This window comes from Schistocerca cancellata, chromosome 5 (genome assembly GCF_023864275.1).
Source record: "Schistocerca cancellata isolate TAMUIC-IGC-003103 chromosome 5, iqSchCanc2.1, whole genome shotgun sequence".
Taxonomy (NCBI): Eukaryota; Metazoa; Arthropoda; class Insecta; order Orthoptera; family Acrididae; genus Schistocerca; species Schistocerca cancellata.
In genome coordinates, this window is record NC_064630.1 from 19,231,239 (window position 1) to 19,258,069 (window position 26,831).

The 26,831-nt window shown below is 36.6% G+C and overlaps 1 protein-coding gene across 4 annotated transcripts in view; it reads right to left on the reverse strand.

The window, feature by feature from the left end:
* Window positions 1-9,245, reverse strand: part of LOC126187967 (RNA-binding protein Pasilla) — a 94,047-nt gene extending 84,802 nt beyond the window's left edge. For 2 of the 4 annotated variants that reach the window (XM_049929350.1, XM_049929349.1), the window contains exons 1-3: window positions 9,158-9,245; window positions 8,774-9,025; window positions 4,776-4,922 (exon numbers count right to left, since the gene is read on the reverse strand). In XM_049929350.1, the coding sequence (XP_049785307.1) occupies window positions 4,776-4,922; window positions 8,774-9,025; window positions 9,158-9,230 (472 nt within the window). In that variant the 5' untranslated portion in view covers window positions 9,231-9,245. The other 2 variants (XM_049929352.1, XM_049929353.1) reach the window with 2 other exon arrangements.
* Window positions 9,246-26,831: the final 17,586 nt, after the last annotated feature.

The following is a 26,831-nucleotide window of genomic DNA, read 5'->3' on the forward strand; positions in this document are numbered from 1 at the left end:
TGAGAATGCATAAAGACATGACAACATATCTGGAGCACGACATTCCTTCAAAACTACCGAGATACTTGGATGAAAAAAAAAAAAAAAAAAAAAAAAAAAAAAAAAAAAAAAAAAAAAAAAAAAAGGGAAATATTCTCAGACTTCAGGAAGACTGCATTAATTCCAATTCCAAAGAAATAAGGTGCTTACAGGTCATGGTTGTTATACTGCCAAGAATTATCTACAAAAGGACAGAATGACTGGTAGAAGCCAGAGAAATATATGAAGCAATACCAACACTTGTAATCAAGACTGCAGTAAGATAAACCTAAATTTATAAGGTACAGAAAGTTCTGGTTGAGAATTATGGATTATTTTGGAATAAAGGAGACGACTCCCAAAAGGCAGAAGCGCTGCGTTGTCGATAGGTACACAAACAATAGTTACACAGCTCTGCTAGCTTTTGGAATGAACTTCCTCTTCCAAGCTTCACACACACACACACACACACACACACACACACACACACACACACACACACACCTGCCTCTCTACATTTGTGCTCACTCGACTGCAGGGAGAAAGGCATGTGCATATTAAGATGATTTTTATATTGCACAGTCAATTTGAGTACATTTTTTAAAATTCTGATGCTATTGATGAGCAAACAGTAAAGGAAAATTAGGAGCAAGTTGGAAAAGTAATTATGGTTCAGGAAGAAGAAATAAAAAGTTTTAAGATTTGCGAATGAAATTATCACTTAACATACTTTGATTCCCTAAGGAATTATTGTGCATGGCAACTGTAGACTATTATACAGAAGGGGTCGACCGAAGCGTCCGATCCCACCCGTCAGCTTTGACCCATGATGTAAGGCTGTTGTGGTGTGTGACGTCACGACGGCGCGGAATTTAGTTTGCGAGAGTGGCGTGTTTGTAAGTGTCGTTTTGATGCGATAGGTGGTGCTCTCCGGTGGTGTGTTAGGTGATGTTTTTGGTTTAGTTTGCGAATGTGGCGTCGTGTGAATTTTGGTAAATTGCTCTTTTTACGTCTTTGGTAGGTATGGATATGACTGACAGGGTCAACAGTTTTCAGTTGTCGGCTATGATGGAGGACAATGCGTTGTCTCTAATAAAATTTCTTCAGCTATTCGGATTTTTGGATGAAGTCGTGAAGTGTTCAGTATGTCGTGAAGAAATGAGGCTCGCTTAAAGTTCCAGCGTCTCGGACCAGGGATGGCTGTATGTGGAGATGTCTTAAGGATAACAAATCAAGGGAAGTGTTCGATCCAAATGTGTGGCTGTGAATGTTGGTATTGGTATCGAGAGATGTTTTTGAGCGATATAGGTCAAGGGAAGTGTTAGGTCCTAATTTATGGGATCGGGAGCTGCTGTTGAGCTATATAGGTAAAGGGAAGTGTCCGATTCCAGATGTGGAGTTTTGTGATGTCAGTTTTTTTCGTCATTTTGCAAGGTTTTGTATGGGGGGTGGGTGTCTTAATTTGTTTATATTTAGTTTGTCCCCACCAAAAACCCCCTATTTCCCGCGCTTGTCCCGTTAGTGTCATTAGGCTTTTTGTGGAACGTGTGTGTGTTTTTCGATGTATTTTCAGCCTCATAATGTGTACGTAACGACTTTATATGCGCCATATTGGAATCGTGGTGTATGGTCATTTCCGCCATATTTGTGACGTCATGGGTCAAAGCAGACGGGCGGGATCAGACGCTTCCGTATTTCCTACGCAAGGATAGGAACCCAGCAATCAGTCACAAGCCCAATGTTGTTGTTGTTATATATCCAGATTTCAGCTACAAATAGCCATCTTCAAAGCATGGCTATTTAGAGCTGAAATATGGATTCTTAAAATGGGATTGAGGTTGACTGCTGAGCTCCTATTCTTCCTTGTATTAGCAAAGCCCTTTCAGTATCAGGTGATCAGAATTGACAGTGTGTTGAAAATAGGTTACAACATGGGCACCAAAAAAATTGAAACAAGGTTAAGGAAGTGTAATCAAATCAGATCAAATATTCTTGGTAACATTACGAGGGTGGTTTTAAAATTTCCAGAATACACTTGGGGACTGCTCCTTCATATTCAACTGTTGCCAAGTGGACAAATGAATTTAAATTTGGTCAGGAGAGCTTAGATAATGATCCGCGTAGTGGTCGGCCAAGATGTGTCACTACTCCAGAAATCACTGCAAAAATGCACTAAATGGTCATGGAGGATCACTGATTGAAAGTGCGTGAAACTGCTCACGTTTGCCAGATGTCATCTGAAAAGGTATATAACATTTTAACGGAAGAATTAGAAATGAAAAAAATCATCTACAAGATGGGTGCCATGATTCTTTACACATGCCCACGCACGTGCCATCGCCATGGCAAAATTACACGAACTAAGGTATGAATTGCTGCCACACCTGCCTTATTCACCTGATATAGCTACATAAATTCCACCTCTTCCCAAAACTGAAAATTATTCTAGGCGGATGAAGATTCACTTCAATCAAAGAACTGATAGCCAGAGTTGACAACAATTTTGCAGACCTGGAGGAAATCATTTGAGATAGGATCAAGGCACTGGAACATTGCTGGACCACGTGCATTAATCTAAAAGAACACTACATTGAAAAATAAAAAAAGTTTCAGTGATGTAAGTACTTTTTTTTTTCTATTCCATTCCGAGAACTTTTCAAACCACCCTCTAACATTAGGATGTGAAAAACAAAGTTGTAAACAAGTTTTGCTACTTGAAGAGCAAAATATCACATGATGGCACAAGTAAAGAGGATATAAAATGCAAACCTGCAATTTAATTACCATAACATTTGTTGTACACGAACCTCATCAGAATTATGCTAAGTAGTGCTTAAGTAAATGAATTAACATTTTAACTGCTAGAAATGTATATATACTTGTACGATCTGTATGCCACCAGTGCAGGATTCTTACAGACAGTGATAACTAGTATGAGATACAGTTTCTCATCCCCTTATATCTGCAACTATTTTCTTCTTGACAATTCTTGCCCTTCAACATTTCATAGTCAAAAATGCTGTTTTTCTAGTGTCCCACTTTCGCCTACTAGAAATACAACCAACTGTTTGTTAGACATTTCATGCTGATTTAATGTTTCTTCTTGATTCATCTGAATGTTACCATCACAGTCTAAAGCTCATTAAAAGCTGGTAATGTTTTAATACCATATTCTAACAGATGAACAATGATCGAATTTCTCACTAGCTACCCATTGTTAGTCTCTCATAGCCAAATAAAATATTGATCAGGGTTCAGAATCCATTTTTTTGTACAACATTTTCACTTTTCAATGTTACCTTTAATTAAAAATCAGCATTAAAGTTTACATACAGTAGCCATACATGCACGAGTACAGTTATTACAAATCTGTTCAAATACAAGAGTTTGTTAGATGATTGAATTTAATGATATTTCCTCCTGTCTTTCATAAAATTGTCAAATTTTAAGCAGAGCAATAGATTGCTGTTTTGGATAGTTTATAATTTCTCACGTATCCCTTGCACTTGTGCTGCACAAGTCAAATGTCACGCAATTGTTTGATCATCATCAATATTGTATCAAGCACTTTGGCATATCAGGAAATCTCGAGCCGGTTCAAATGCAAGTATTATTCTTTGCCCACCCCTGCCCTTCCCAAGTCTTCGAAATAAATCTACAAGTGACTTTAACTGCCAAAGCTTCATCTCCAAATTTAAGACAATCCCTATCTGCTCTACTAACAATGTACAAATATTGACCTCAGCAGCAACAGTTTAATCAGTGATTACCAGGCAGCCCTGTATTTTTCAAATGATGAATTTGGGAAAAGAACCTCATCTTATAATTGGGTAAATACTGAGGAAAGAGACAGAATAATGTGACCACGTTTGTGGGACCTTAATTGGGAATTTTAACAGTGTACCGACTTGTCTCTCTTAATATCACTCAAGAATTCAATGCTGGAAAACAACCAGCCAGTGAACAGACGAACCAAATAAAACCCTGACCTCACAAGCCACTGTACCATGAGTGTGTTTCTGCTCCCTGTTATGCCATAGGGCACACGGATTAGCATGGATGCTTAACAGTGCCACTGGACATTCTTAACATGGCGAAAGGTTACTTTGATAAGTACTAATATATACTGGTACTGGCAAGATGGCAGGGTATGAGTACTTTAAACACCACCTAAGGCAATCCAAAAAGGGGTTTGTCTACAAGAGACGAAATGAAGAGAAATTCCATCACTGCTACAATGGAGTTCCAATTTAGATATGATCTGGAAAGATTTACCAACAACAACAAAAAGTATTCCAAGACAGTCTAGCTTCTTTCAAAAGCACTCTTAGTGCCATAGTTTCAAATGTTCCCAGATAGCAACCTAACAGAAATTGTAAATCGCTGGATATGGTCTTAAGGAAGTATTTACTTTCTTTTGTAGAGCATTTAAATACCAAATGGTGTTATTTCTGAATAGAATATGGTACTAAGTTTAGTAATTGTGTTCAGCAGTTTGACATCATTAGTTAATACCAAATGTCCCATACTGAAACCAAGCTTTCTCTAGAAAAGGATCATGGAAACTGGAACTTCCAATGAACAAAGACAAAATACACGAAGACAGATTCACCTTTTTTACATGTAGCAATGAACATATTCCCATTTAAGCCAATACATCATACCATTTCCCATTACCGACTGATTAACTTAAAAAAAAAGCTACCTCATAAAACTTTTAGCTGGCACTCTTTGTGTGCCCGATGTATCAACGTTACCTGGATAAAAGTCATTGGCCTTCGACATCTTAACTCTCGCACCCGTATCCTTCTGCAGCTGAGCTATTGTCTCTCCACCCTTTCCTATGATAGCTCCAGCAGCAGTGCTTGGTACCAATAGTTTGAAATGGTAAGTGCCGTCCCCACCTGCAATGAAAATCTGTGTTAAGTTCAGCACTGAACTAAACTAACAGTAACAACATTTGACTGTCTTGAAGTCACAAATTGTAATTATCAATGAAGCAACACTCATATTACTAATAGCAAATATTATTTTTTAAATTGTTCAAAACTTACACTTTTAAACAACGTGTTGCAGTTCACATGTGGGAGGGGGGAGGATGGTATTTGCACGTTATGGAGTAGTTACATAAAGATGAGTAGACTAGACATGAGAGATAAAAACAGCTGTAGGTCACATTAAAATTAACTGACATACATTACCAGTGACAATGTACACATCAATGGGGTTAGCTCCACTAAATGGTTCTTGACAATAAAACAGATTTCAAGTTCAAAAACTTTCTCATCCATGTTCTTGTTTGAAACCATGACTCACTTATTGAAGAACTCACCTCTGGTGCTTACATGGTGACTGGAAACTTATTTTGGATATGTATTTAATGGGATCATCATCAACAATTTTCACTGGTAGAAGTCTAGATCATAACCAGTGGTGTACTTACATGTCTCGTGCAGCAATGCTATCAGCAGTTACTGTGAGGTATGGCAAGTGAAAGAAGGTGTGTCAGCTGCTGGTTCTACACAGCTAATAGGTGAGTAACAGACATACAACAAGTTTTGAAACAAGAGAAACGAATATTGTCACAGCCTCAAATCAATATAATAAAACATTAGAAATCTTAACAAGTTCGCAAGAAACAGTCAAACTTTGTGATGGCCAAGATTATAACTCTAATAGATACTCGTTTCATTTGGAGAACCACAAGCCCATAATTTGTGACATATCTGGAATAAAATGAAAACACATACAAAATTTTTGTGACAATAGTGAAGAAGACAATTGTTTCGATTTCGGTGCTAGAAATTCAGTTCCTCTATTCTCACCTATCACTGGTTATGTGAAAGTACCATTCCATTGGCTATGCAAAACTAATGTGATGCCCACTTATGAGCAATAGAGAAACACAGTGGCACTGGTCGTGTTCTAGACTTTAGTCATTTTCAACTCCTGTTTTGTGAGCTGATCTAATACTTTAGTATTTGCAATTCTCTTCTTAGTGTAAAGCATTTCCTTTTATATATGACTGAAAAGGGAAGGGTCTGTATAAGACAACAATTTCTAGATTCAATTTTACAAAAGCAGAACTTCCAGTTGTTAAAATTCCGACTGATAGGCTTATTTGGTCTTATGTCTAATCTATGTAACATGACTTGATTAACATGGGCTGAAAGAAAACTATTAGCACAAAGTGATTGGTTATGTATTTTATGTCTCTACAGAAATTGCCAACATTTGAAACCACGTGACTATCTCAAAGGCGTCCTTGTCAGTATGGTGGAGTTTTACATGAACAAATTTAAAATATGGGAAATTATGTCTTTTCATGTTCACTTAAATTAAGAGGGACTGGGGAAGGGAATCCCAGTAGGCCTAAACATGATTGAGTCAAACACATACTGACATGAATTTCATTGTTATGCAGGACAGGTCATTTTGTCCCTTAAAGGGCTAATGTTTGGGAAAATTTGTTTCTACAAATAATCTAGTAAAGTATCTTCAGTATTCCTGCGTGTTCTGTTAGTAATGTAACTAGAATTATCACAAGTCACTAGAATTCTTGCATAGATATCAAGCACTAAAGTTCACTAACATTTGCTCCACATAGAAAAGGCAATTTGTATAATTTAAATAGCCTATCTGGATGTTAGCTTACTTTGCAAACTTCCAGATATTAAAATGATGTGGAATAATGCAGTACAGCAATTAGATTGTCATAAAAATATGCCGCATGAATAATGTGCGGCTCAACATTTTCAACACCCTTGTCATTTTCAAATCTACATGATACCTAAGTATACCACGATTTTACACTTTTGTACATTTTGAAGTTAGGCCTATCTTGGGTATCAAAATCGGCCAGCTGAGTACTGTATCTGCTCGTTTCAAATAAAGTAGGCTAACACGTTATGCCTGAAAGTGATTTCATTTAACAAGTATGTTTACTTGTGGAATTTGTCTTTACGAACTGCGTACTGTATGAAAATAATAAAAGGAAGATTAATGTCTAACATTTCAACAAAGAGGACATTACCGGCGGAAACAGTTCACACTGGACAAGGATGGGGATTAAACTGTCCTGTTTTTCTCTACGTACCACCTTAACTTTAACCTTAAAACAGTCAAAAAGAAATCTAAACATTTCTGTCTGAACTGAGGTTGAACCCTATTCTTCCCAAATGACTGCCACTGCAGTACAAAAATAATAGCATCAATGTTAACTCATGAGTGCAAGACAGCAAGCTATGTAGTAATAAAAGTATTTGACCAACTCCCTTGTTGATTACGGATACTGAAACAGTTTGAAAAGCAACGGAAATCAATCTTCGATCACTTTCTGAACAGAACCACTAAATTTAAATGTAGTTCACTTTTAATGAAAAGCCACATCGTGCAAAGCACCAGTATTCAGTAACGATGGAACCTACTTGCAGATTGTGAAAACACACACAATCGTTTCCCACAAAGTATGCTGAAGGGCCATTCCATGAAACAAGATTTTGTTACATCTATAACACTTCCTGTTGCTTTGTTTAGTGGCCAATAAACACAGCCTGCATCATCAAACCTTCGCTGTATGTTGTTTATATTCACGAGAGTGTGTATTTTTCCGTTAACACTCTGATGTCAACTGAACAAATGATAAGTCCATAACACTGAATGACCCCAACATCTTACTGCTGTGTTGAAAAAGGAACGCCTGAATGATTATTATACATGTAATACAATATATGTCATCTAAATCCGTTAACAATAAGAAATTTACATGACATAATACGATCATAAAAAAATCTTCAAACGAGCAAATTAGATGATGTGCATACTGTCACACGATGACTTCGTATATATAAACGATTAACCAGGTTTTCTGCAAAACAGAAATACTTAATACATCATTAACCGAATTCTGATTTTATATGCAAGCTGAAAAGCGCTATGATATAGTATCTTAATAAATTACGTCAACCCATTTACTGGGAAAAACAGTATCTAGGCTGTCATTCCTGCCTAAATATTTTTCATTAACTGAGTGTGCGAAGTATATCTGCTTAAAACGTCACTCCCCAGAATTAAATTCCAGTAAATGGGGCATTTAATAAGAGTAGTCTGTCACAGCTGAGAAAGATTAGAGATGACCTGTACAATATCGTTAGTTTATACATTTCGACATCATCTTCATAGAAAAAGTACCTGGCGGAATGCGTACATGGCACTGCACATGTGCTCCAGAAATCAACTGTGTAATAAAATTAGACTTCTGGTATTTACTAACTATCTGTTACCTCCTTCGGTAGGCTCCATAACACGCATGTCATCAATAGATAAATAGTGTGTGCGGAAAATCGAAACAATAGAAGAGAAAATACGAAATCATTTGATAAAAATCAATAACAATTCATTCTCTCCAGTACGACCGTCACGTCTTCACTGTCACGTAACATTTTATTGCAAGTCACCAGCCAGCCATCATTATGACAGCATCGTTACGCTACAATTTTCGACAAATAACATTATTTACGGGCTAAACTGAAATATTACATCGAAATATTAACTTCTCGCCATCATTTTTCCGTCATATTTTCTTTTAATAACTCACTTTTTCCATTGAAAACAGAACCGTATTGCGCACATTTCTCCATTACTGCCACCTCAAACGCCAAAGTGGAACCAACACATAGCAACAGTATGGCAAAACTTATGCGTGACTACTTATGAATCTTGGCAGCTTAGGAATTATTAAGAACGATTAGGTTACCTCCGGCATAGTGCGATTTCTTCGTAACCCCATTTTCAACATCACCATCGAGCGGCCTTTTCCTTGAATCTGGTATTTCTGGGGATGGACACGTATCCATACCCGTGTCAGCCGCCATATTACACTGCGCTGCATTCCCGGCATGCAAATCGAAGCACTGTTCACTTTTCACATTTCGCATTCGTGATTGGTTGTGATTCCATTTTTCCGGCCTTCCCCCAATTAAAGTATGTGTAGAGGTAATTGCAATAACTGCAACAATCAATGAAACATCACAGACGAATATAAATTACATAGTTGGGTGCACTGCTACATAAAGTTACATTGTCAGGCTCACATCTATACCACAAAAACATAGTACGTTGGAGATAACATTGGCTTTACTTTCCTCCCTGTTGAAGTTGTTTCTGGAAATTTCATAACAATAACAGGAAATTAAGGGCTTGTCTTCATTCATGAAAAATATGCACCACCCTCCGCTTTCCCATCCCTCAGGGCTAGACAGGCTGCAATTACATCACAAAACCAAACTCAATGTTACTATTGACGTACTAGTATTTATCACGAGGAAGCATAAATAAATGCATATGTACGTTAATGGCACTTTTATTTTTTATTTTATTTCCAAGGAATTGATCCCAACAAATTGAATGAAAACTATAGAAAAAATCATATAAAACAAGAACGAAACACACTTACGCTGTGCGCTTAATGAAAAACTCGAGTTATTTATACATCTTGCATTTAACTGAAAGTAAATCATAACAACGCAGGCTTTCACAGTCAGTGTTTACGTCTATGGCGATTTTATGCCTATGGGTATCTGACCGAGGTCTAAGCCATGTTTCTCTGATTAACGTTTTCTTTCTTAAAGCTGGAGATATCCTCAGAAATTACAGTACCGGTAGTTTATTTTCGAACTGAAATAAGTTCAAAAGTTTATAAACTGTATAATTCCTTCAGAATCCTAAATATTGGCCACAGAAACACGTCTTGTCTATTCCGGTAAAGAATGCTGCCATTTGAATTGCATTTCGGACTCTTTCGATGTTAATGTTCTGCCCCGTTGCATTTACGTGTGAGTTCTTTTCTTTGAGCGCATTACTGTAAGACGATTTAGCATCGACACATCGTGTACTATGTGTTTTATTCTTTTTTTATAAGGTACATATGTTTTGATAACAAATGATATGCACAAAAGAAGACTATAGGAGAAGGAACACTTAAATCATGAAATTAGGTAAAAGTTTTCATATGAATTATTTTGTAATTTAGATTATCTCTTGAAATGTTTTTAAATTATTCAGTTGTGGAAACAGTTTTTTCATTCAACCATTGTTGTGATACAGTTCTACAGATATTCTATGCCTCTGAAGGTAATACATAAAGCAGTTTCATACCAAACACATAACTTCACTGTGCTTTCTTAAATGTAGTTGTAGTTTTATCTATTTTTAATGTTTTAGGAGAGTTATACTGATGTACAGATTGGCTTGGGTTTTATATAAAAGAAGCTAACAATTTAAAATGGAGTTGGTACTGCTGGTACATTTAGCTGTTAAAAATACCCCCATACGATAATTAAGTTTTGGAAATTCCAGACTTGCACCTGATGGGCAGCTTCTACCACTTTTTCTGGCCACAGAAGGATTAGCCTATAGAAGAATTCCACATCTTAGGCGACTGTGAAAGAAAGGATATTATGAAATAAGGAAGAATTTTTCAGGGATGCAAAGTGCACATCAACACAAAAATAAGTCATGCAAATATATTCTGTATGAGAGATTCATATTAATTTCGAATCCAGATGTATATCGATGAGTTTAAACGAAATGCACTCGTAGTAAATATTGGATAAATTGAAAATATTGCTCATAGCCTTATCATCATTAGTAAATGACTCATTGGCTTGCAACAAGATATTCAATGATTTAAGGAACTGTTGTTTCACATATTTTTACAATTAAGTAATATAGTGATATATTTGTAAAGCATAGATTTATGTGGTATATTACTAGTTAGGTCATTTACGAATATTATAAGCACCAGGATCCAGGCACCGACCTTTATTGAAGCTCCCAAGTCATATTTAGAAAATGTGGCATTTCTTTGTTGTAGGTAAAGATTTCTTTCGTCTTACTGATTATAGATTTCAGAAGATAGAATTCCAAGTCATTCATAGTATTAAACCATACTCTTTACAGTCATTAAAGATTTGCAGCATCAAAAGCCTTTAGTGTTGCTTCAGCAGGTAATTTTGATTCATAAGAAATTTATTTACAGTAGCTTTGACTATTAATTGTTGTGACCTGAAATTGTTACCAACGATATTATTGACAAATGCAGTTATATTTGCAGTTGTATACAGTACTCAATTATTTTGGGAAATGTAAGAACCAGAGAAACTGGATGATAATTATTAGTAAAGTGTGTATCACTCTTTTATGCAAAGGAAAAGCCGTTATCTCCTTTAGTCATTCTGTAAAATGAGACTAACGAAGATCTTATTTATTAAACTGCACAGAGGACATAATATTTACTAAATTTCACTTTAAAGTATAACATTTGACCTATCATAATATCTTAAGATATTGAATATTTAATTTCTACCATTCATTTAATGACAATGTATTTATACATTGGTAGAAGATGTCACTGTGTTTGCATTATGATAACTGTGTGTTGGGAAACTGGCCTTTGTAACACTAATAAGAAATAAATAAATACCATTTTTTACTTTTCACCATTACTACTTTTATCTAATTCTGTATTAAAAATACTCCAAGCACTCTTACAATGAGGCTTTTCAATTTTGTCTTCATTTGTTGTTGTTGTGGTCGTCAGTCCTGAGACTGGTTTGATGCAGCTCTCCATGCTACCCTACCCTATGCAAGCTTCTTCATCTCCCAGTACTTACTGCAGCCTACATCCTTCTGAATCTGCTTTGTGTATTCATCTCTTGGTCTCCCTCTACGATTTTTACCCTCCACACTGCCCTCCAATGCTAAATTTGTGATCCCTTGATGCCTCAGAATATGTCCCACTAACAGGTCCCCTCTTTTTGTCAAGTTGTGCCACAAACTACTCCCCAATACTATTCAATACTTCATCATTAGTTACGTGATCTACCCATCTAATCTTCAGCATTCTTCTGTAGCACCACATTTCGAAAGCTTCTATTCTCTTCTTGTCCAAACTATTTATCGTCGATGTTTCACTTCCATACATGGCTACACTCCATACAAATACTTTCAGAAACGACTTCTGGACACTTAAATCTATACTCAATGTTAACAAATTTCTCTTCATCAGAAACGCTTTCCTTGCCATTGCCAGTCTACATTTTATATCCTCTCTACTTCGACCATCATCAGTTATTTTTCTCCCCAAATAGCAAAACTCCTTTACTACATTAAGTGTCTCATTTTCTAATCTAATTCCCTCAGCATCACCCGACTTAATTCGACTACATTCCATTATCCTAGTTTTACTTTTGTTGATGATCATCTTATATCCTCCTTTCAAGACACTGTCCATTCCGTTCAACTGCTCTTCAGAGTCCTTTTCTGTCTCTGACAGAATTACAATGTCATCGGCAAACCTCAACATTTTTATTTCTTCTCCATGGACTTTAATACCTACTCCGAATTTTTCTTTCGTTTCCTTTACTGCTTGCTCAATATACAGATTGAGTAACATCGGGGACAGGCTACAACCCTGTCTCACTCCCTTCCCATCCGCTGCTTCTCTTTCATGCCCCTCGACTCTTATAACTGCCATCTGGTTTCTGTACAAATTGTAAATAGCCTTTCACTACCTGTATTTTACCCCTGCCACCTTTAGAATTTGAAAGAGAGTATTCCAGTCAACATTGTCAAAAGCTTTCTCTAACTCCACAAATGCTATAAATGTAGCTTTGCCTTTCCTTAATCTATTTTCTAAGATAAGTTGTAGGGTCAGTATTGCCTCACGTGTTCCAACATTGCTGCAGGATCCAAACTGATCTTCGCCGAGGTCGGCTTCTACTAGTTTTTCCATTCGTCTGTAAAGAGTTCGCGTTAGTATTTTGTAGCTGTGGCTTATTAAACTGATAGTTCGCTAATTTTCACATCTGTCAATGCCTGCTTTCTTTGGGATTGGAATTATTATATTCTTCTTGAAGTCTGAGGGTATTTCGCCTGTCTCATACATCTTGCTCACCAGATGGTAGAGTTTTGTCAGGACTGGCTGTCCCAAGGCCGTAGGTAGTTCTAATGGAATGTTGTCTACTCCCGGGGCCTTGTTTCGACTCAGGTCTTTCAGTGCTCTGTCAAACTCTTCATGCAGTATCGTATCTCCCATTTCATCTTTATCTACATCCTCTTCTATTTCCATAATATTGTCCTCAAGTACATCGCCCTTGTATAGACCCTCTACATACTCCCTCTACCTTTCTGCTTTCCCTTCTTTGCTTAGAACTGGGTTTCCATCTGAGCTCTTGATATTCATGCAAGTGCTTCTCTTTTCTCCGAAGGTCTCTTCAATTTTCCTGTAGGCAGAGCCTATCTTACTCCTCGTGAGATAAGCCTCTACATCCTTATATTTGTCCTCTAGCCATCTCTGCTTAGCCATTTTGCACTTCCTGTCGATCTCATTTTTGAGATGTTTGTATTCCTTTAGGCTGCTTCATTTACTGCATTTTTGTATTTTCTCTATTCATCAATTAAATTCATTATCCCTTGTGTTACCCAAGGATTTCTAGCAGCCCTCGTCTTTTTACCTACTTGATCCTCTGCTGCCTTCACTACTTCATCCCTCAAAGCTACCCATTCTTCTTCTACTGTATTTCTTTCCCCCATTCCTGTCAATTGTTCCCTTATGCTCTCCCTGAAACTCTGTACAACCTCTGGTTCTTTCAGTTGATCCAGGTCCCAACTCCTTAAATTCCCACCTTTTTGCAGTTTCTTCAGTTTTAATCTACAGTTCATAACCAATAGATTGTGTTTAGAGTCCACATCTGCCCCTGGAAATGTCTTACTATTTAAAACCTGGTTCCTAAATCTCTGTCTTACCATTATATAATCTGATACCTTCTAGTATCTCCAGGATTCTTTCATGTATACAACCTTCTTTCATGATTCTTGAACCAAGTGTTAGCTATGATTAAGTTATGCTCTGTGCAAAACTCTACCAGGCGGCTTCCTCTTTCATTTCTTAGCCCCAATTCATATTCACCTACTATGTTTCCTTCTCTCTCTTTTCCTACTCTCGAATTCCAGTCACCCATGACTATTAAATTTGCGTCTCCTTTCACTACCTGAATAATTGCTTTTATCTCATCATACATTTCATCAATTTCTTCATCATCTGCAGAGCTAGTTTGCATATAAACTTGTACTACTGTAGTAGGCGTCGGCTTCGTGTCTATCTTGGCCATAATAATGCGTTCACTATGCTGTTTGTAGTGGCTTACCCGCACTCCTATTTTTTTATTCATTATTAAACCTACTCCTGCATTACCCCTATTTGATTTTGTATTTATAACCCTGTATTCACCTGACCAAAAGTCTTGTTCCTCCTGCCACCGAACTTCACTAATTCCCACTATATCTAACTTTAACCTATCCATTTAGCTTCTTAAATTTTCTAACCTACCTACCCGATTAAGGGATCTGACATTCCACGCTCCGATCCGTAGAACGCCAGTTTTCTTTCTCCTGATAACGATGTCCTCCTGAGTAGTCTTCACCCGGAGATCCGAATGGGGGACTATTTTACCTCCGTAATATTTTACCCAAGAGGATGCCATCATCATTTAACCATACAGTAAAGCTGCATGCCCTCGGGAAAAATTACAGCTGTAGTTTCCCCTTGCTTTCAGCCGTTTGCAGTACCAGCACAGCAAGGCCGTTTTGGCTAGTGTTACAAGGCCAGATCAGTCAATCATCCAGACTGTTGCCCCTGCAACTACTGAAAAGGCTGCTGCCCCTCTTCAGGAACCACACATTTGTCTGGCCTCTCAACAGATACCCCTCCGTTGTGGTTGCACCTACGGTATGGCCATCTGTATCGCTGAAGCACGCAAGCCTCCCCACCAATGGCAAGGTCCATGGTTCTTCATTTACTGCACATTTAAGTGAACTGGTTTCCTGATCTGTACTGTCTTTTGAGACTAATGTGAACCATAATTTAAGACACAGAACTACAGTGAATGATTTATATTAATGTAAACTATTTTATCACTGTTATCACTTTTAACCATATTATGGCATGACAGATCATATTTAACCATCTTAGCTTTCGCAAATATCAGGTTTTGTCTGCATGTGTCTTGTGTTTATTTTTAATACATTTTGTGGTCATTGGGCAGCAGACATTAAAAAATTAAGAGAATGTGCTGACAAATTTGCTTAAGACATCCTCAATATTTTTGGAAGCATGCATAACATCATTCCAGTTGAGCACATTCATTTTGCCTCTGAAGCTATTAACACTTTTATTATTTAATAGCTAAAATACCAACTTTATTCGTGACCTACCTTTGGATCGTTAGCTGTTAGTTTCGGCCATATAAGTTTGTGGTCTTGCAGATAGTCAACACTGATTAGCACAAGTTTGTTTACAAGTTTGTATAAACTTGTAATAAAATTATCAAGGTAAGAAAGATTCTTTGTCAGGTTATAATTCCCACAGTGAGGTGACAGGGTCTTAAAATACTAAGAAAATTAATTTTCCTGTACATCTTTTTAATTGTATCAATTTTTGGCATATTTTCTATTTAGAGACTGTGTTTATCTAAACACAATGTAAGTCGCATGACAGCTGCATGAAATACACTTTAAAAATACGAATAACAAACATCAGACACAATATACTTTAAGCCTACATCACTGGTCATATATATCAATGATCACTGTAACCTTGGCTGGGTCTGCAGTAATCTGTAACTAAATGCATGGCAGCACACACAGTTTTACATATTCTTCTCTTAATCAGTGTTTGTTAACATACAAAACCGGTCTCTATTTTCCTTAATTGAAATACCAAGAACATCGGCAATATACTTTAGAGATCGAATATTTATCTATAAAAATATAATTCAGTTTTCATCATGTGGCTGTTGATGCAATCTTGAGGCACATAGAATTGTTGGCACTGCACTGAGATTCGACGAGAGAAGTGGAATGATATAACTATGTTGTAGGTTTTACAAGAATCTACAGAAGAGAGCTTTATTTAAAAATATATTCACCTTATGTATATTTCAATCAAAAAGCTTATGTAGTCTCAATGAAAATATTTGTCAATGAGACAGGATATAATGTTGTGCCAATTTGCTATTTGCCAAAAAAATTTAGTTTCTTCTGTGTGAAAGAGGTTATGGAGCATCATAAACTTTTATACCACCAACTGCTGCCATCCAACCAGTGGATATTATGAAACAACTAAAATTTTTACATCTTATAACTTTCAACAGATGAGAAGATATCAGTACAGCATTGGATGGCAGTAATGAAACACGTGTTACTAATTTAATTTTTAGAAGTTCGAGCTAAACCTTATTAATTTGTATAACATGAAAATTATTTATGGTATGTGACTTTTTAAGTATGCTTTTTCAATTAAACAATGGTAAAATACCATATGTTAGAGAAATGAAGCAGAAATATGTGTATCAATAATGATCCCCCTCTTAATCAGATTTCTGAAGGTGGGGTATTTAGAGAAAGCTGGTATTTTGAAAGTGGTGACCATTTTTTAAGGTTGTTTCTAACCTATATTTTTCACATGACGCAAGCTGAGGATAACCAGCAAACATTCTGAATGACTGCACAGCACTAGCTCTTCCTATTCTCTTCTCTTGATACATTTTCATGATATTCTCCATAATTTGATAAAACATCAAACAATTCTTCATTATTAAATAGCAGTGATCTTTCGCAGCTTCAAACAGGTAGCATTAGTATCTATGCCAAGACAAAATAACTGGTATAGCAGTAATAAATTATATACACAATTATTCCTCATGAATAAGCCTATCTATTACTGAAAACTGTATCAAAATTACTGTGGTATTTCCTCAGATTGGCCTTCACACCAGAGAGAAAAATGCTGTGGCAGACTTTTTTAAATTTATAATTTATTTAGATTATGGCTCAACTAAAGTGATTTATGATTTGATAGTGACTGGATAATAGTTACATTTTATAAACAGCATATTATGAATTAATTTGACATATCTCACAAGGAATCTTGGTAATAGCTCCACAACACTGCATTAAAGTACTGCAAAAGATGGAATAAAAAATCATAATTATCACTTTCTTCAGCAACACATTTCCAATATGAGTGGCAATAATAGTAGGTGGTGCATCATTCAATATGCAGTAACATCAATGCGTTTTTAGTCCAAAATTTTATGGTCAACATAAAGTAATTTTATCTCTGAATTTTTGTAACAAAGAACAGCTGATCTCAAGGTGAAAAAAGTTTCTTTTAGAAAACATAGTTGATATACATCTTTAGTTAGTAATGCGATACAAAAAAAGTGTGAGTTATTATTGTAGGGTCTCTTGTGATGGTTTGGGAAATGGAACTTGACCACCAATACCTTTAAAATGTTAGTAACAGTTTACCTTGTAATTTAATAATCAATATCCCGCTGTCATAACAGAAACAGTGTTAGGCAGTGTAGTGATTTTATTGGTAATACAGTCTGCAGACTACGTTTCTACAAATTTCATGTCTTTTGTTAATGTATGCCCTGACTCCTTCCACATCCCCGAAGGTTCTCTTGCATGATGGGACGTACAAAGATTGATGAATGAATATGGAGGATATAACACAGCACTGAAAACAGACATTTATAAAAGCCATATGTATGTAACTTAAAAGACATTAATGGTGACAACACCAAATTTAATCAACATATTGGTGAGTCACTGTGTAAACCATTGTGAGATGCATTGAAGAGCATATGATCCACTGTACCAGTTATTAGAGCCTTTTCCCATTCCATTTATGTTGGGAGTGTGGGAAGAACGATTGTCCACTCACAAAATTTGTTTGATATTTCATGAAATATCACTTTGGTAATAGGCTTATGTGTAGTATTGAGTCAAATGCTTTTCGGAAATCGAGAAATTTTGTATCTGCCTGGCTGCATTGATCCATGGCTGTCAGTAAGTAATGTGAGAAAATTGGGCTTGGGTTGGGTTTCATGTGATCAGTGTTTTCGAAATGCATGCTGATTTGCATGGAGGAGGTCATTCTCATCGAGATACCTCAGTGTTTTAGCTCAGAATATGCTCTAAGATTCTACAACAAATGGATGATATAGATATTGGACAGCAGTTTTCTGAATCACTTCTGCTTCTCTACTTGTAGATGAGTGTGACCTGCGCTTTCTTCCAATTGTTTATGAAAAATCTACAGTTTCAAGATGGCGTCAGTAGGTCTGTGTAATGCCATCTGAGTCTTAGTTAAAAATCAGTTTTGTAGTAACTCTCCATGCAAGGAATGCAAAATCCCAGTGATAAAATGCATCCTTTGTGTGCAGTGCTGCTCCTTGGCTACATGAAAGCTTTGCAAATGTGAATCTGAAATTTGTGAATGACAATATTAGTTGGTCACTTCGTGATTGTGTTTGTGATGCAGATGAAGGTCTTCTGAACATGGTAAAAGAAAAAACAAAATGATGAAGTTTCTAAACAGTGACATCGAAACTCTTAAAAAAGAAGTAATATTCCTCAAACATGAAAACACAAAATTCTTTAATGAAAAAATGGTATGGATTTGTGATAGAAAATAGGCACAAAAACAGTTGAATTCAAATTGCTAATGGTGATTTTCAAACCAAAGAAACTGATGACGAAGTAAGGAGTAATGCAAAACTGAAAACATGTTGAATCTACAAATAAATTTAAATGGACGCAGTAAAATCGAAAACAAAGGAAGAAATTATCAAATAAAAGACAAACGAAGCACTGGAAATTCCAAATCAAAGTCCCTAAATAACTTAACAGTTGTCGATTCAGCAAGCGAAAAAACACAGGCGACTAAAAAGGAGAAGTACATCTGACACTATGCTAACATTGGAAAGGGGTCATGTGAGGTCCTTCGCTTCCTTCTTTTGAGTCGTCAAATTGGATTCATCATATTGTGGTTGTTTTGGAACTATAACCTGGGTACTGAGACATTATGCTATTTAGGGAAAAGGGACAATGAGGATGTATCACTGTTGGTACGATTGACTATAATTAAATATCACTTGATAACACATGGTCTGTAAAAGTCCTAAGAAATTTTAGTATAGACATCCTTAAACTGGTACCTTGTGTATGTTTCCAGTGATCACATGTGCTCAAGACACACTGTTGTGGATGGGAATTAAGTGGGTGCAAAGCTAGGTACACACAAAATTTTTTTTTTCATCCTCATATTTGTAACACATTCTAGGAGTTTCTTAATCACATAACAGCAACGTGTTCTGCAATATTCGACTTTATATATGAGTTCCTTCAATTTTATAATTTCCCCTCTAATTAAAAAACGAAAGATGAAATTGCTGCAAATGAAGCAACCACAAATGACATTATATTCCTTCTTGTCTCAAATATTTGATTGTTTTTTCCCAAATTGTCAAGATTTCCATGGGTGTGATTAGGCTTGAACCTAAGAGTACAGCTCAAATTGCTGCAGTTAAACCAGTGGCAATTATGTTTACAGCCTTGCACGTCATCAATACTTCGCTGTTTATTTGGAATAAGTCGCGATTTTCGTGGTGTGGTTAGGTAGGGATCTAAGTGCACAACTTACATTGTTGCGAATGAAACGAGCACAATCATATTTGTAGTCTTGCTTGTTACAAATATTTACCTGCGATAGAGTTACGCTTTCGTAAATTTTTCGGTAAAGACATAGATCGCACCACAGGAGCGAGGGATGTCACATGACTGCTTTCCGACTTCAGCAGTGACAGACAGACGTACTTCTGATTTCTAGTCACCTGTGAAAAAAAAAGAACAGTATAGGTGAAAGTAAATGCAACGGATCTTCCGATAAAGAGCGAAACAAAAACTTTTTAACCACTGGAAGCACAAAAAGGTTTTTACTGTATGTGGATAGCCACAGGCAAAAGCCCTTCTGTCATCTTTCATGACACCTTATACATAGAATATTCTTTATATTCTGTATTCCCTAAAGTTAAACAGAAAGTGACATTAAGTAATGAAATCGAAACAAATAATCTGAAATCGTGACGTTGTAATCATCGGTTGTGCCAACGAAATTCACAAAAATGAGAGCAAGTGAGCACTCGGAGAGTGCAGAAAGTTCTTGTCAGAATTGCAGAACACAGTTGTCACTATAATAAATACACCAGCTCGACATGATCTTCCTCAGCTGTCATATATTACTAGAGGAACTGAGCGCTACACTACAGAGCTACAGAAACTGTGCAAAAATTAAATCCTGTGCACCTATTAGATATAAGCAAAATGAAGCATGAAGAATTACGAGGTACAGACTTCACTTAAACGGAACTACAAAGCTAAAGTTAATCAGATAGCAGGATTTTATGATAAAATTCACAAAACCATGGACCTAATTATCCTAGATTATAATAAGCAGGTCTTTTTAGGTGCACAAAACAATAGGAAAGTGTTGAACCGAACACTGTAGATGTGAAACAACACTGTTCATATTATTAAGAGACAGATTTAGAAGTGAGTATATTCTCATTACAGTGCAGTGTAAAAGACGTGTCTGATAATTCCACAGATTCATAATCCCTTATCCCACAGTCTTATGAGTTACACAGAATGAAAGGTAAACAAATAAGAACAGTGCTCCCAAGGAAAATGCACCTTAATGTGAAATATCTTAGAAATAAGTTCAATGTGCTGCAAGTGTTTGTGTATGAGGATTCACCACATGTGTTAGTAGTAACAGCACATGGACTGAAAGTCAGTAAAATCATGCATTGCAAATATTATGTATTAACAGTTAATTATTGAAGACAACAATAGAGTGGGGGGTGGTGTGGCAACATTCGTTAGTGAACATGTTGCATACAAAAGAACATTATTTCTTAAAGAATACACTAAAGAAGGAACAATTGGAACGGCTAGCGTTGCAGTCCACATAAACGCTCATTCAAGTGGAGTAGCTAAACATAAAACACAAAATCCATTTCACTGTGCAACATATTGAGGATGGATCGTTTCCTAATTCAGATATTTTGATCACTAAATAATACTAAGCAAGAATTCGATATACACAGGAATGCAACTACCAACGATCTGATTATTCATAACACCTCTAATCATCCTTTAACATACAAAATGCTAACCATCAGGTCATTCAGCTATATAGGATGTGTAATATCCCCTTGTGTGAAGAAGCCTTAGAAAAAGAATGCAGACTCATTCATTACACAGCGCACAATAATGGCTATCAGGCTAATTTTGTGAATAAAAAATATTAACAAAGGCATTTAAAAAGGCATTTATGGCATTTAAATTTCCAAGATTGGCGATCTTTTACAGAAGCTCGAAATTTAGTGTAGACTTCAATGCAAGATGCTTCCAATTTTTCAGCGTTGTTTGGTTAGTCTATTTATGATCTATTTTTGTTTTAGGTGTCCTCTTTTATTATGGTTTTTTTTATCTGATCCGTTTCTGTCCTTGCATATCACTGTATGCTACTGCCACACGAGTCTGTTCTGCATTATTTACCTCTCTCAATGTTGAGTTCGTCTAATTAAGTTCTTGTTATATTAATTACTTTCATTTTAATTCAAAATTTTGAAACTCAAAATTTTAGACCTTATCAGTTGTCTTAAAGTTTCTATTGTAGGATCTCTTGCTATCTGTGGCATTTCATTACCTGACTACCATTCCTTCGATCGACATTTTATTTTGATTTGACTGAGACTGTTGGTCACCCAATTTTATCGCAGTCTGGAATTTATATGAACTGATAGTGAGTACTCTTATCCGCTATTGCTACATCCTTTTTAACTTGGGGTATAAAGAATACTGTAATTTCATTTTCCCCCATTTTTTACTTAGACATTCGTCAGAGGATGCAGTCATAAACTGCAAAACTGGTCATTTCAATAAAAGACCATTTAATGGATGCTGCAGTTCTTCATTTGTCAACAATGATGTGAGTTTAATGCAACATCTGTTAATAGTAGAAGGGAATGGATGACAGGATATTCGACTGCATGGAAACCGATTTATCAGCCATGTTAGTGGGGTTGGATACCCACTATAGAGTGAAGACTGAGTAAGATAATGATAATGGGAAACATATTTATTATTACAGTGATGCACATCCAACTATGGCTGGCAAAAGCACCACCTTCCAAGAGGATTTTGCTAGTGTTAAGAGTATGGAAAAATCTAGTGATAGTCATTGCCACCACTCTCGTAAAACGGAGAATGCAAAGAACAGCTATACATTTCTGTAACTATGGACAGGTCTGACTGTCTTGCTTGCAAAGATGTTGAACACTTTGGTCTTCCTGATACCTAAATGAGCCACTCTTTCGAGCATACTTAAATCATTACCAATTAAATCATATATATGTAGTTCCACCCACCCCCATCCCCACCCCCACTCCTCATAAACCATGGATATTGCTTTTGGTGGGGTGGCTTGTGTGTCTCAGCGATACAGCTAACTGTACCATAGGTGCAACCACAATGGTGGGGTATCTGTTGAGAGGCCAGACAAATGTATGGTTGGTGAAGAGGGGCAGCAGCCTTTTCAGTAGTTGCTGGTGCAACAGTATGGATGATTGACTGATCCTGCCTTGTAACATCAATCAAAATGGCCTTGCTGTGCTGGTACTGTGCATGACTGAAAGTAAGAGAAAATTAAGGCCATAAGTTTTCCCGAGAGCATGCAGATCTACTATATGGTTGAATGATGAAGACATCCTCTTGGGTAAAATATTCTGGAGGTAAAACAATCCCACAGTCAGATTCCTGGGATGGGACTACTCAGGAGTATGTTGCCATCAGAAGAAACAAAATTTACATTCTATGGGCTGGAGCATGGAATGTTAGATTCCTCAACTGAGCAATCTGCCTACAAAATTGAAAAATGGAAATGGATAGGCTCACGTTACTTATAAGGGGAATTAGTGAGGTTTGGGGGCAGGATGGACAGGCCTCCTGGTTAGATGAAAACGGTTCTAAATACAAAATCAAGTAAGGGTAATGCAGGTGTAGGTTTAATAATGAATAGGAAAATAGGAATGTGGGTGAGCTACTGTGAACAGCATAATGAACACATTGTGATAATGAAGATAGACATGAAGCCCACACTCACCATAATAGTACAAGTTTATAAGCCAACTAGCTACATAAACGATGAAGAGATTGAATAAAAGTATGGTGAGATGAAACAAATTATTCATATAGTTAAGGGAGAGAAACATTTAATTGTGATGGGTCACTAACATTCGATAGTAGGACAAGAATGAAAAATAGAAGGTGAATATGCAGTGGGGGAAAGAAATAAAAGAGGAAGCCACCTGGTAGAATTTTGCACACAGCATAATTTAATAACTGCTAACATACCATTGAAGAATCATGAAGGAAGGTTGTATACATGGAATAGACTTGGTGTTTTCAGATTAATTATATAATGGTAAGACAGAGATTTTGTAAAAAGATTTTAAATTTTAAGACAGTTCCCAGGGCAGATGTGGACTCTGACCACAATTTAATCATCATGATTTAGGTTAAAACTCAAAAAATTGCAAAAAATATAGGAAATTAATTAGATAGGGCCTGTATAAGTTGAAAGAAACAGAGGTTGCTGAGAGCTTCCAAAGGAACATCAGACAACAATTGGCTGAAACAGGGGAAAGGAATTCAGTAGAAGACAAGTGAATAGCTTTGAGAGCAGCAGAGGTTCAAATAGGTAAAAAGATAATGACTTGTAGAAATCCTTAAATAAAATTGAAGATGTTGAATGTAACTGATGAAAGGAGATAGAAAAATGCAGCAAATGAAGCAGGCAAAAGGTCATACAAACGTCTAAAAAGTTAGGTTGGTAGGAGAAGCAAAATGGCTAAGCAGGACTCGATAATACGAGCATCATCTATGACAAAACATTTCCATCTGATGTGCAAAATGCACGAGCCAGGCGAAGTACTGTCATACTTAAAGAAGAGTGTAATAATCTCAATCCCAAAGAAAGCAGGAACTGACAGATGTGAAAATTACCGATTTATCAGTTTAATAATTCAAAGCTGCAAAATGATAACAAGAATTCTTTACAGAAGAATTGAAAAACTGTTAGAAGCGAATCTCGGGGAAAATCAGTTCGGATTCTGGAGAGATGTAGGGAAATGTGAGAAAATACTGACCCTGTAACTTATCTTAGAAGATAGATTAAGGAAAAGCAAACCTACATTTATAGCATTTTGAAAGCTTTCGACGGTGTCAGCTAGAATACTGTCTTTGATATTCTGAAGATAGCAGGCCAAGATGCAAGAAGTGAAAGGCTATTTATAGTTTGTACAGAAAACAAGCAGGCAGTTATGAGAGGCAGGAGGCGTGGAAGGAAATCAGTGGTTGTCAAACACGAGAGACAGAGTAATCACCTACCCCAATTCAATTCGTACATCGAGCAAGAAGTAAAGGAAACGAAAGAAAAATTTTGAGTAGTAATTAAACTTCAGGGAGAAGAAATAAAAACATTGAGATTCGCTGATGACATTGTACTTCTGTCAGAGACAGCGAACGACTTGGAAGAGCAGTTGAATGTAATGGATAGTGTTTTGAAAGGAGGATACAAGGTGAAAATCAACAAAAGCTACCCTAGCAGTACAAACACAAAACACTGGAATCAGGATTTGAGGATACGTGTTAGATAATTGTTACCTCCATGCCAAGTTTAGGGGGTTGATTGGGATTTTCAGGTCATGTATGTGTATCATTTAGCCATTTACCAGTGAAAACTGTGATTATTCTCTAGATGTGACATGAAGGATTTCGTGATTCTCTCCATATCATGGAAATAAAGCTCCATATGGAGAGCATAGTTCAAAAAGATTAAGGATGGTATGGAGACTGAGATTCAAGATTCAAGACTGATGCCTGTAACTATATCTCTACTCTTACAGATCGCCACATAATGTAATACATTGATAAAGTGCTCATGATGTCACTTCTGGCCATGACCCTTAAAAACTTAGATTGCGTATTGACATTATGAATAAACATCGCGAGACATGATTGATTGGCTCGTGATATTTTCGATTTGTGTTTTAAGCATTGCTGCTACAACATAATAGGTAATGTTATATGTGTTAGAGGTCCACCACACTATGCCAATATCAATATACTGTCGAAAAACTCCCATGAGTACCTATCATGATTGATTTCACCTATAATTGTTTACCATATGCATACCCCATTTTCGGAAACGATTTGGATTTTCAAGTACTTTTTTCAATGTGTGTTACTCAACAGCAGGTCAGTGCATGGATTTGCTCGTCAGCCAAAGATCTATCGTAGATTGGATTAATAAATGTGGTATATCATTAAAGTGCAGTCCTAAACATTGCACAGAAAATGTCGAGCTATAAGAGGAAATCCTCACATACAAGGGTTATGGACATTTTCCAAGTGAAGTGCCACATTTACCAACTTACAGGAGAGAAAAAAATAAATAAGTAAGTAAAAATTTAGTAATGTTGTACAGACATTTCCTCTCAGCAGTATCAGGAGCAGCAGTTATTGTATTATTAGTCGATTTGTACATTGTCTTCAATGAAATTGTTGTAGGTAGGACACTGTCGGATTTATAACAATGCATGAGAACCAGCAGAGGAGAATCTGGGTTAAATCTTAATGTCTGACACCTAAAAACTGATGATTTTATTGTAATGAGTAATGCAGAAATGTTTTTGTTATTAAATAATGCATTTGTTTAACACTATGTACCGTCATACTTTCGTTAGTTAATAGTATAGGCAAATCCAGCAGCTCACAGACGATCTCAACAGCGTGGATAAGCAGCGTGGTAAAAAAATTTTTGTAACGTTTTTAAGATCGCATTCATACTGTTTTCAGTGGCTGCTTTGTACAGCACACAAATCTCTTTATCACCATGCATGGGCGACTATATGGGGCTACCGTCTTTTAAGAGAGTTATCTGCCAGAGGCAGGTGCATACATTCTGTTGGCAAAAGAGATCCAGGACCCTTAACTATAGCGGCACAGATTGATGATACTCCATTTATCAGAATTGTGTAGGATGGTTTCCCAGCAGTTACTCAGAGCCAATCAGCGCATGTTGTCTGCTAGTTGAAATTGTGGCTTTACTTACCCCAGGTAGACGTCTAACATACATGGTGAGTCAGCAGTGTCTGATTCTTTTTCAATTTATAGTACACAGTAATATTTTAAGATATAGCAACTTCTTTTATTTCGAAAGATACACAGTGAATAACAGTTTCGTCTTATATGTTAATTTTGACAGAAATTTATTATTTGTGAAAGATAATACCCTTTAAGTACGAGCCTCTTTTTTGGCAGACTCATCGACCCTCTGCGCCAAGTTTGTCATCTCTCCAACATATTACGGGGTATACCATGAATCTCTCACTCAGTGGTATCTTTTAATTGAAGTGCAGTACGTGGCTAACTGATGTAAACTTTGTTCTTGAGGAAGCCCACAAAAAAAGTCACATGGAGTAAGGTCTGGAGAAGGAGTTGGCCAGTGAATATCATCTTTGTTTGATATCACTTTCTTCATTACTTCAGACATACACACACTGGAAACGTGAGCTGCCATACCATCATGCTGAAACCAAACAGCAAGACGATTTATGCCGTGCCAATGGAGTTTCTGGACGAGAAATTCAGGTAATATGGTCAAATAACTCTTAGAGTTCAGTTGATGGCTCTCCCATTTTATAAGACTAAGTAAGGCCCTATGACACCACATTCCTCTAATCCAGCCCACACTGTAACACTGCCACAATGCTGTGGGTGCTGGTGCAGTTGAGGAGACAGTTGTCTGGAGACCAATCAAGATAGTTTGTTTGTTA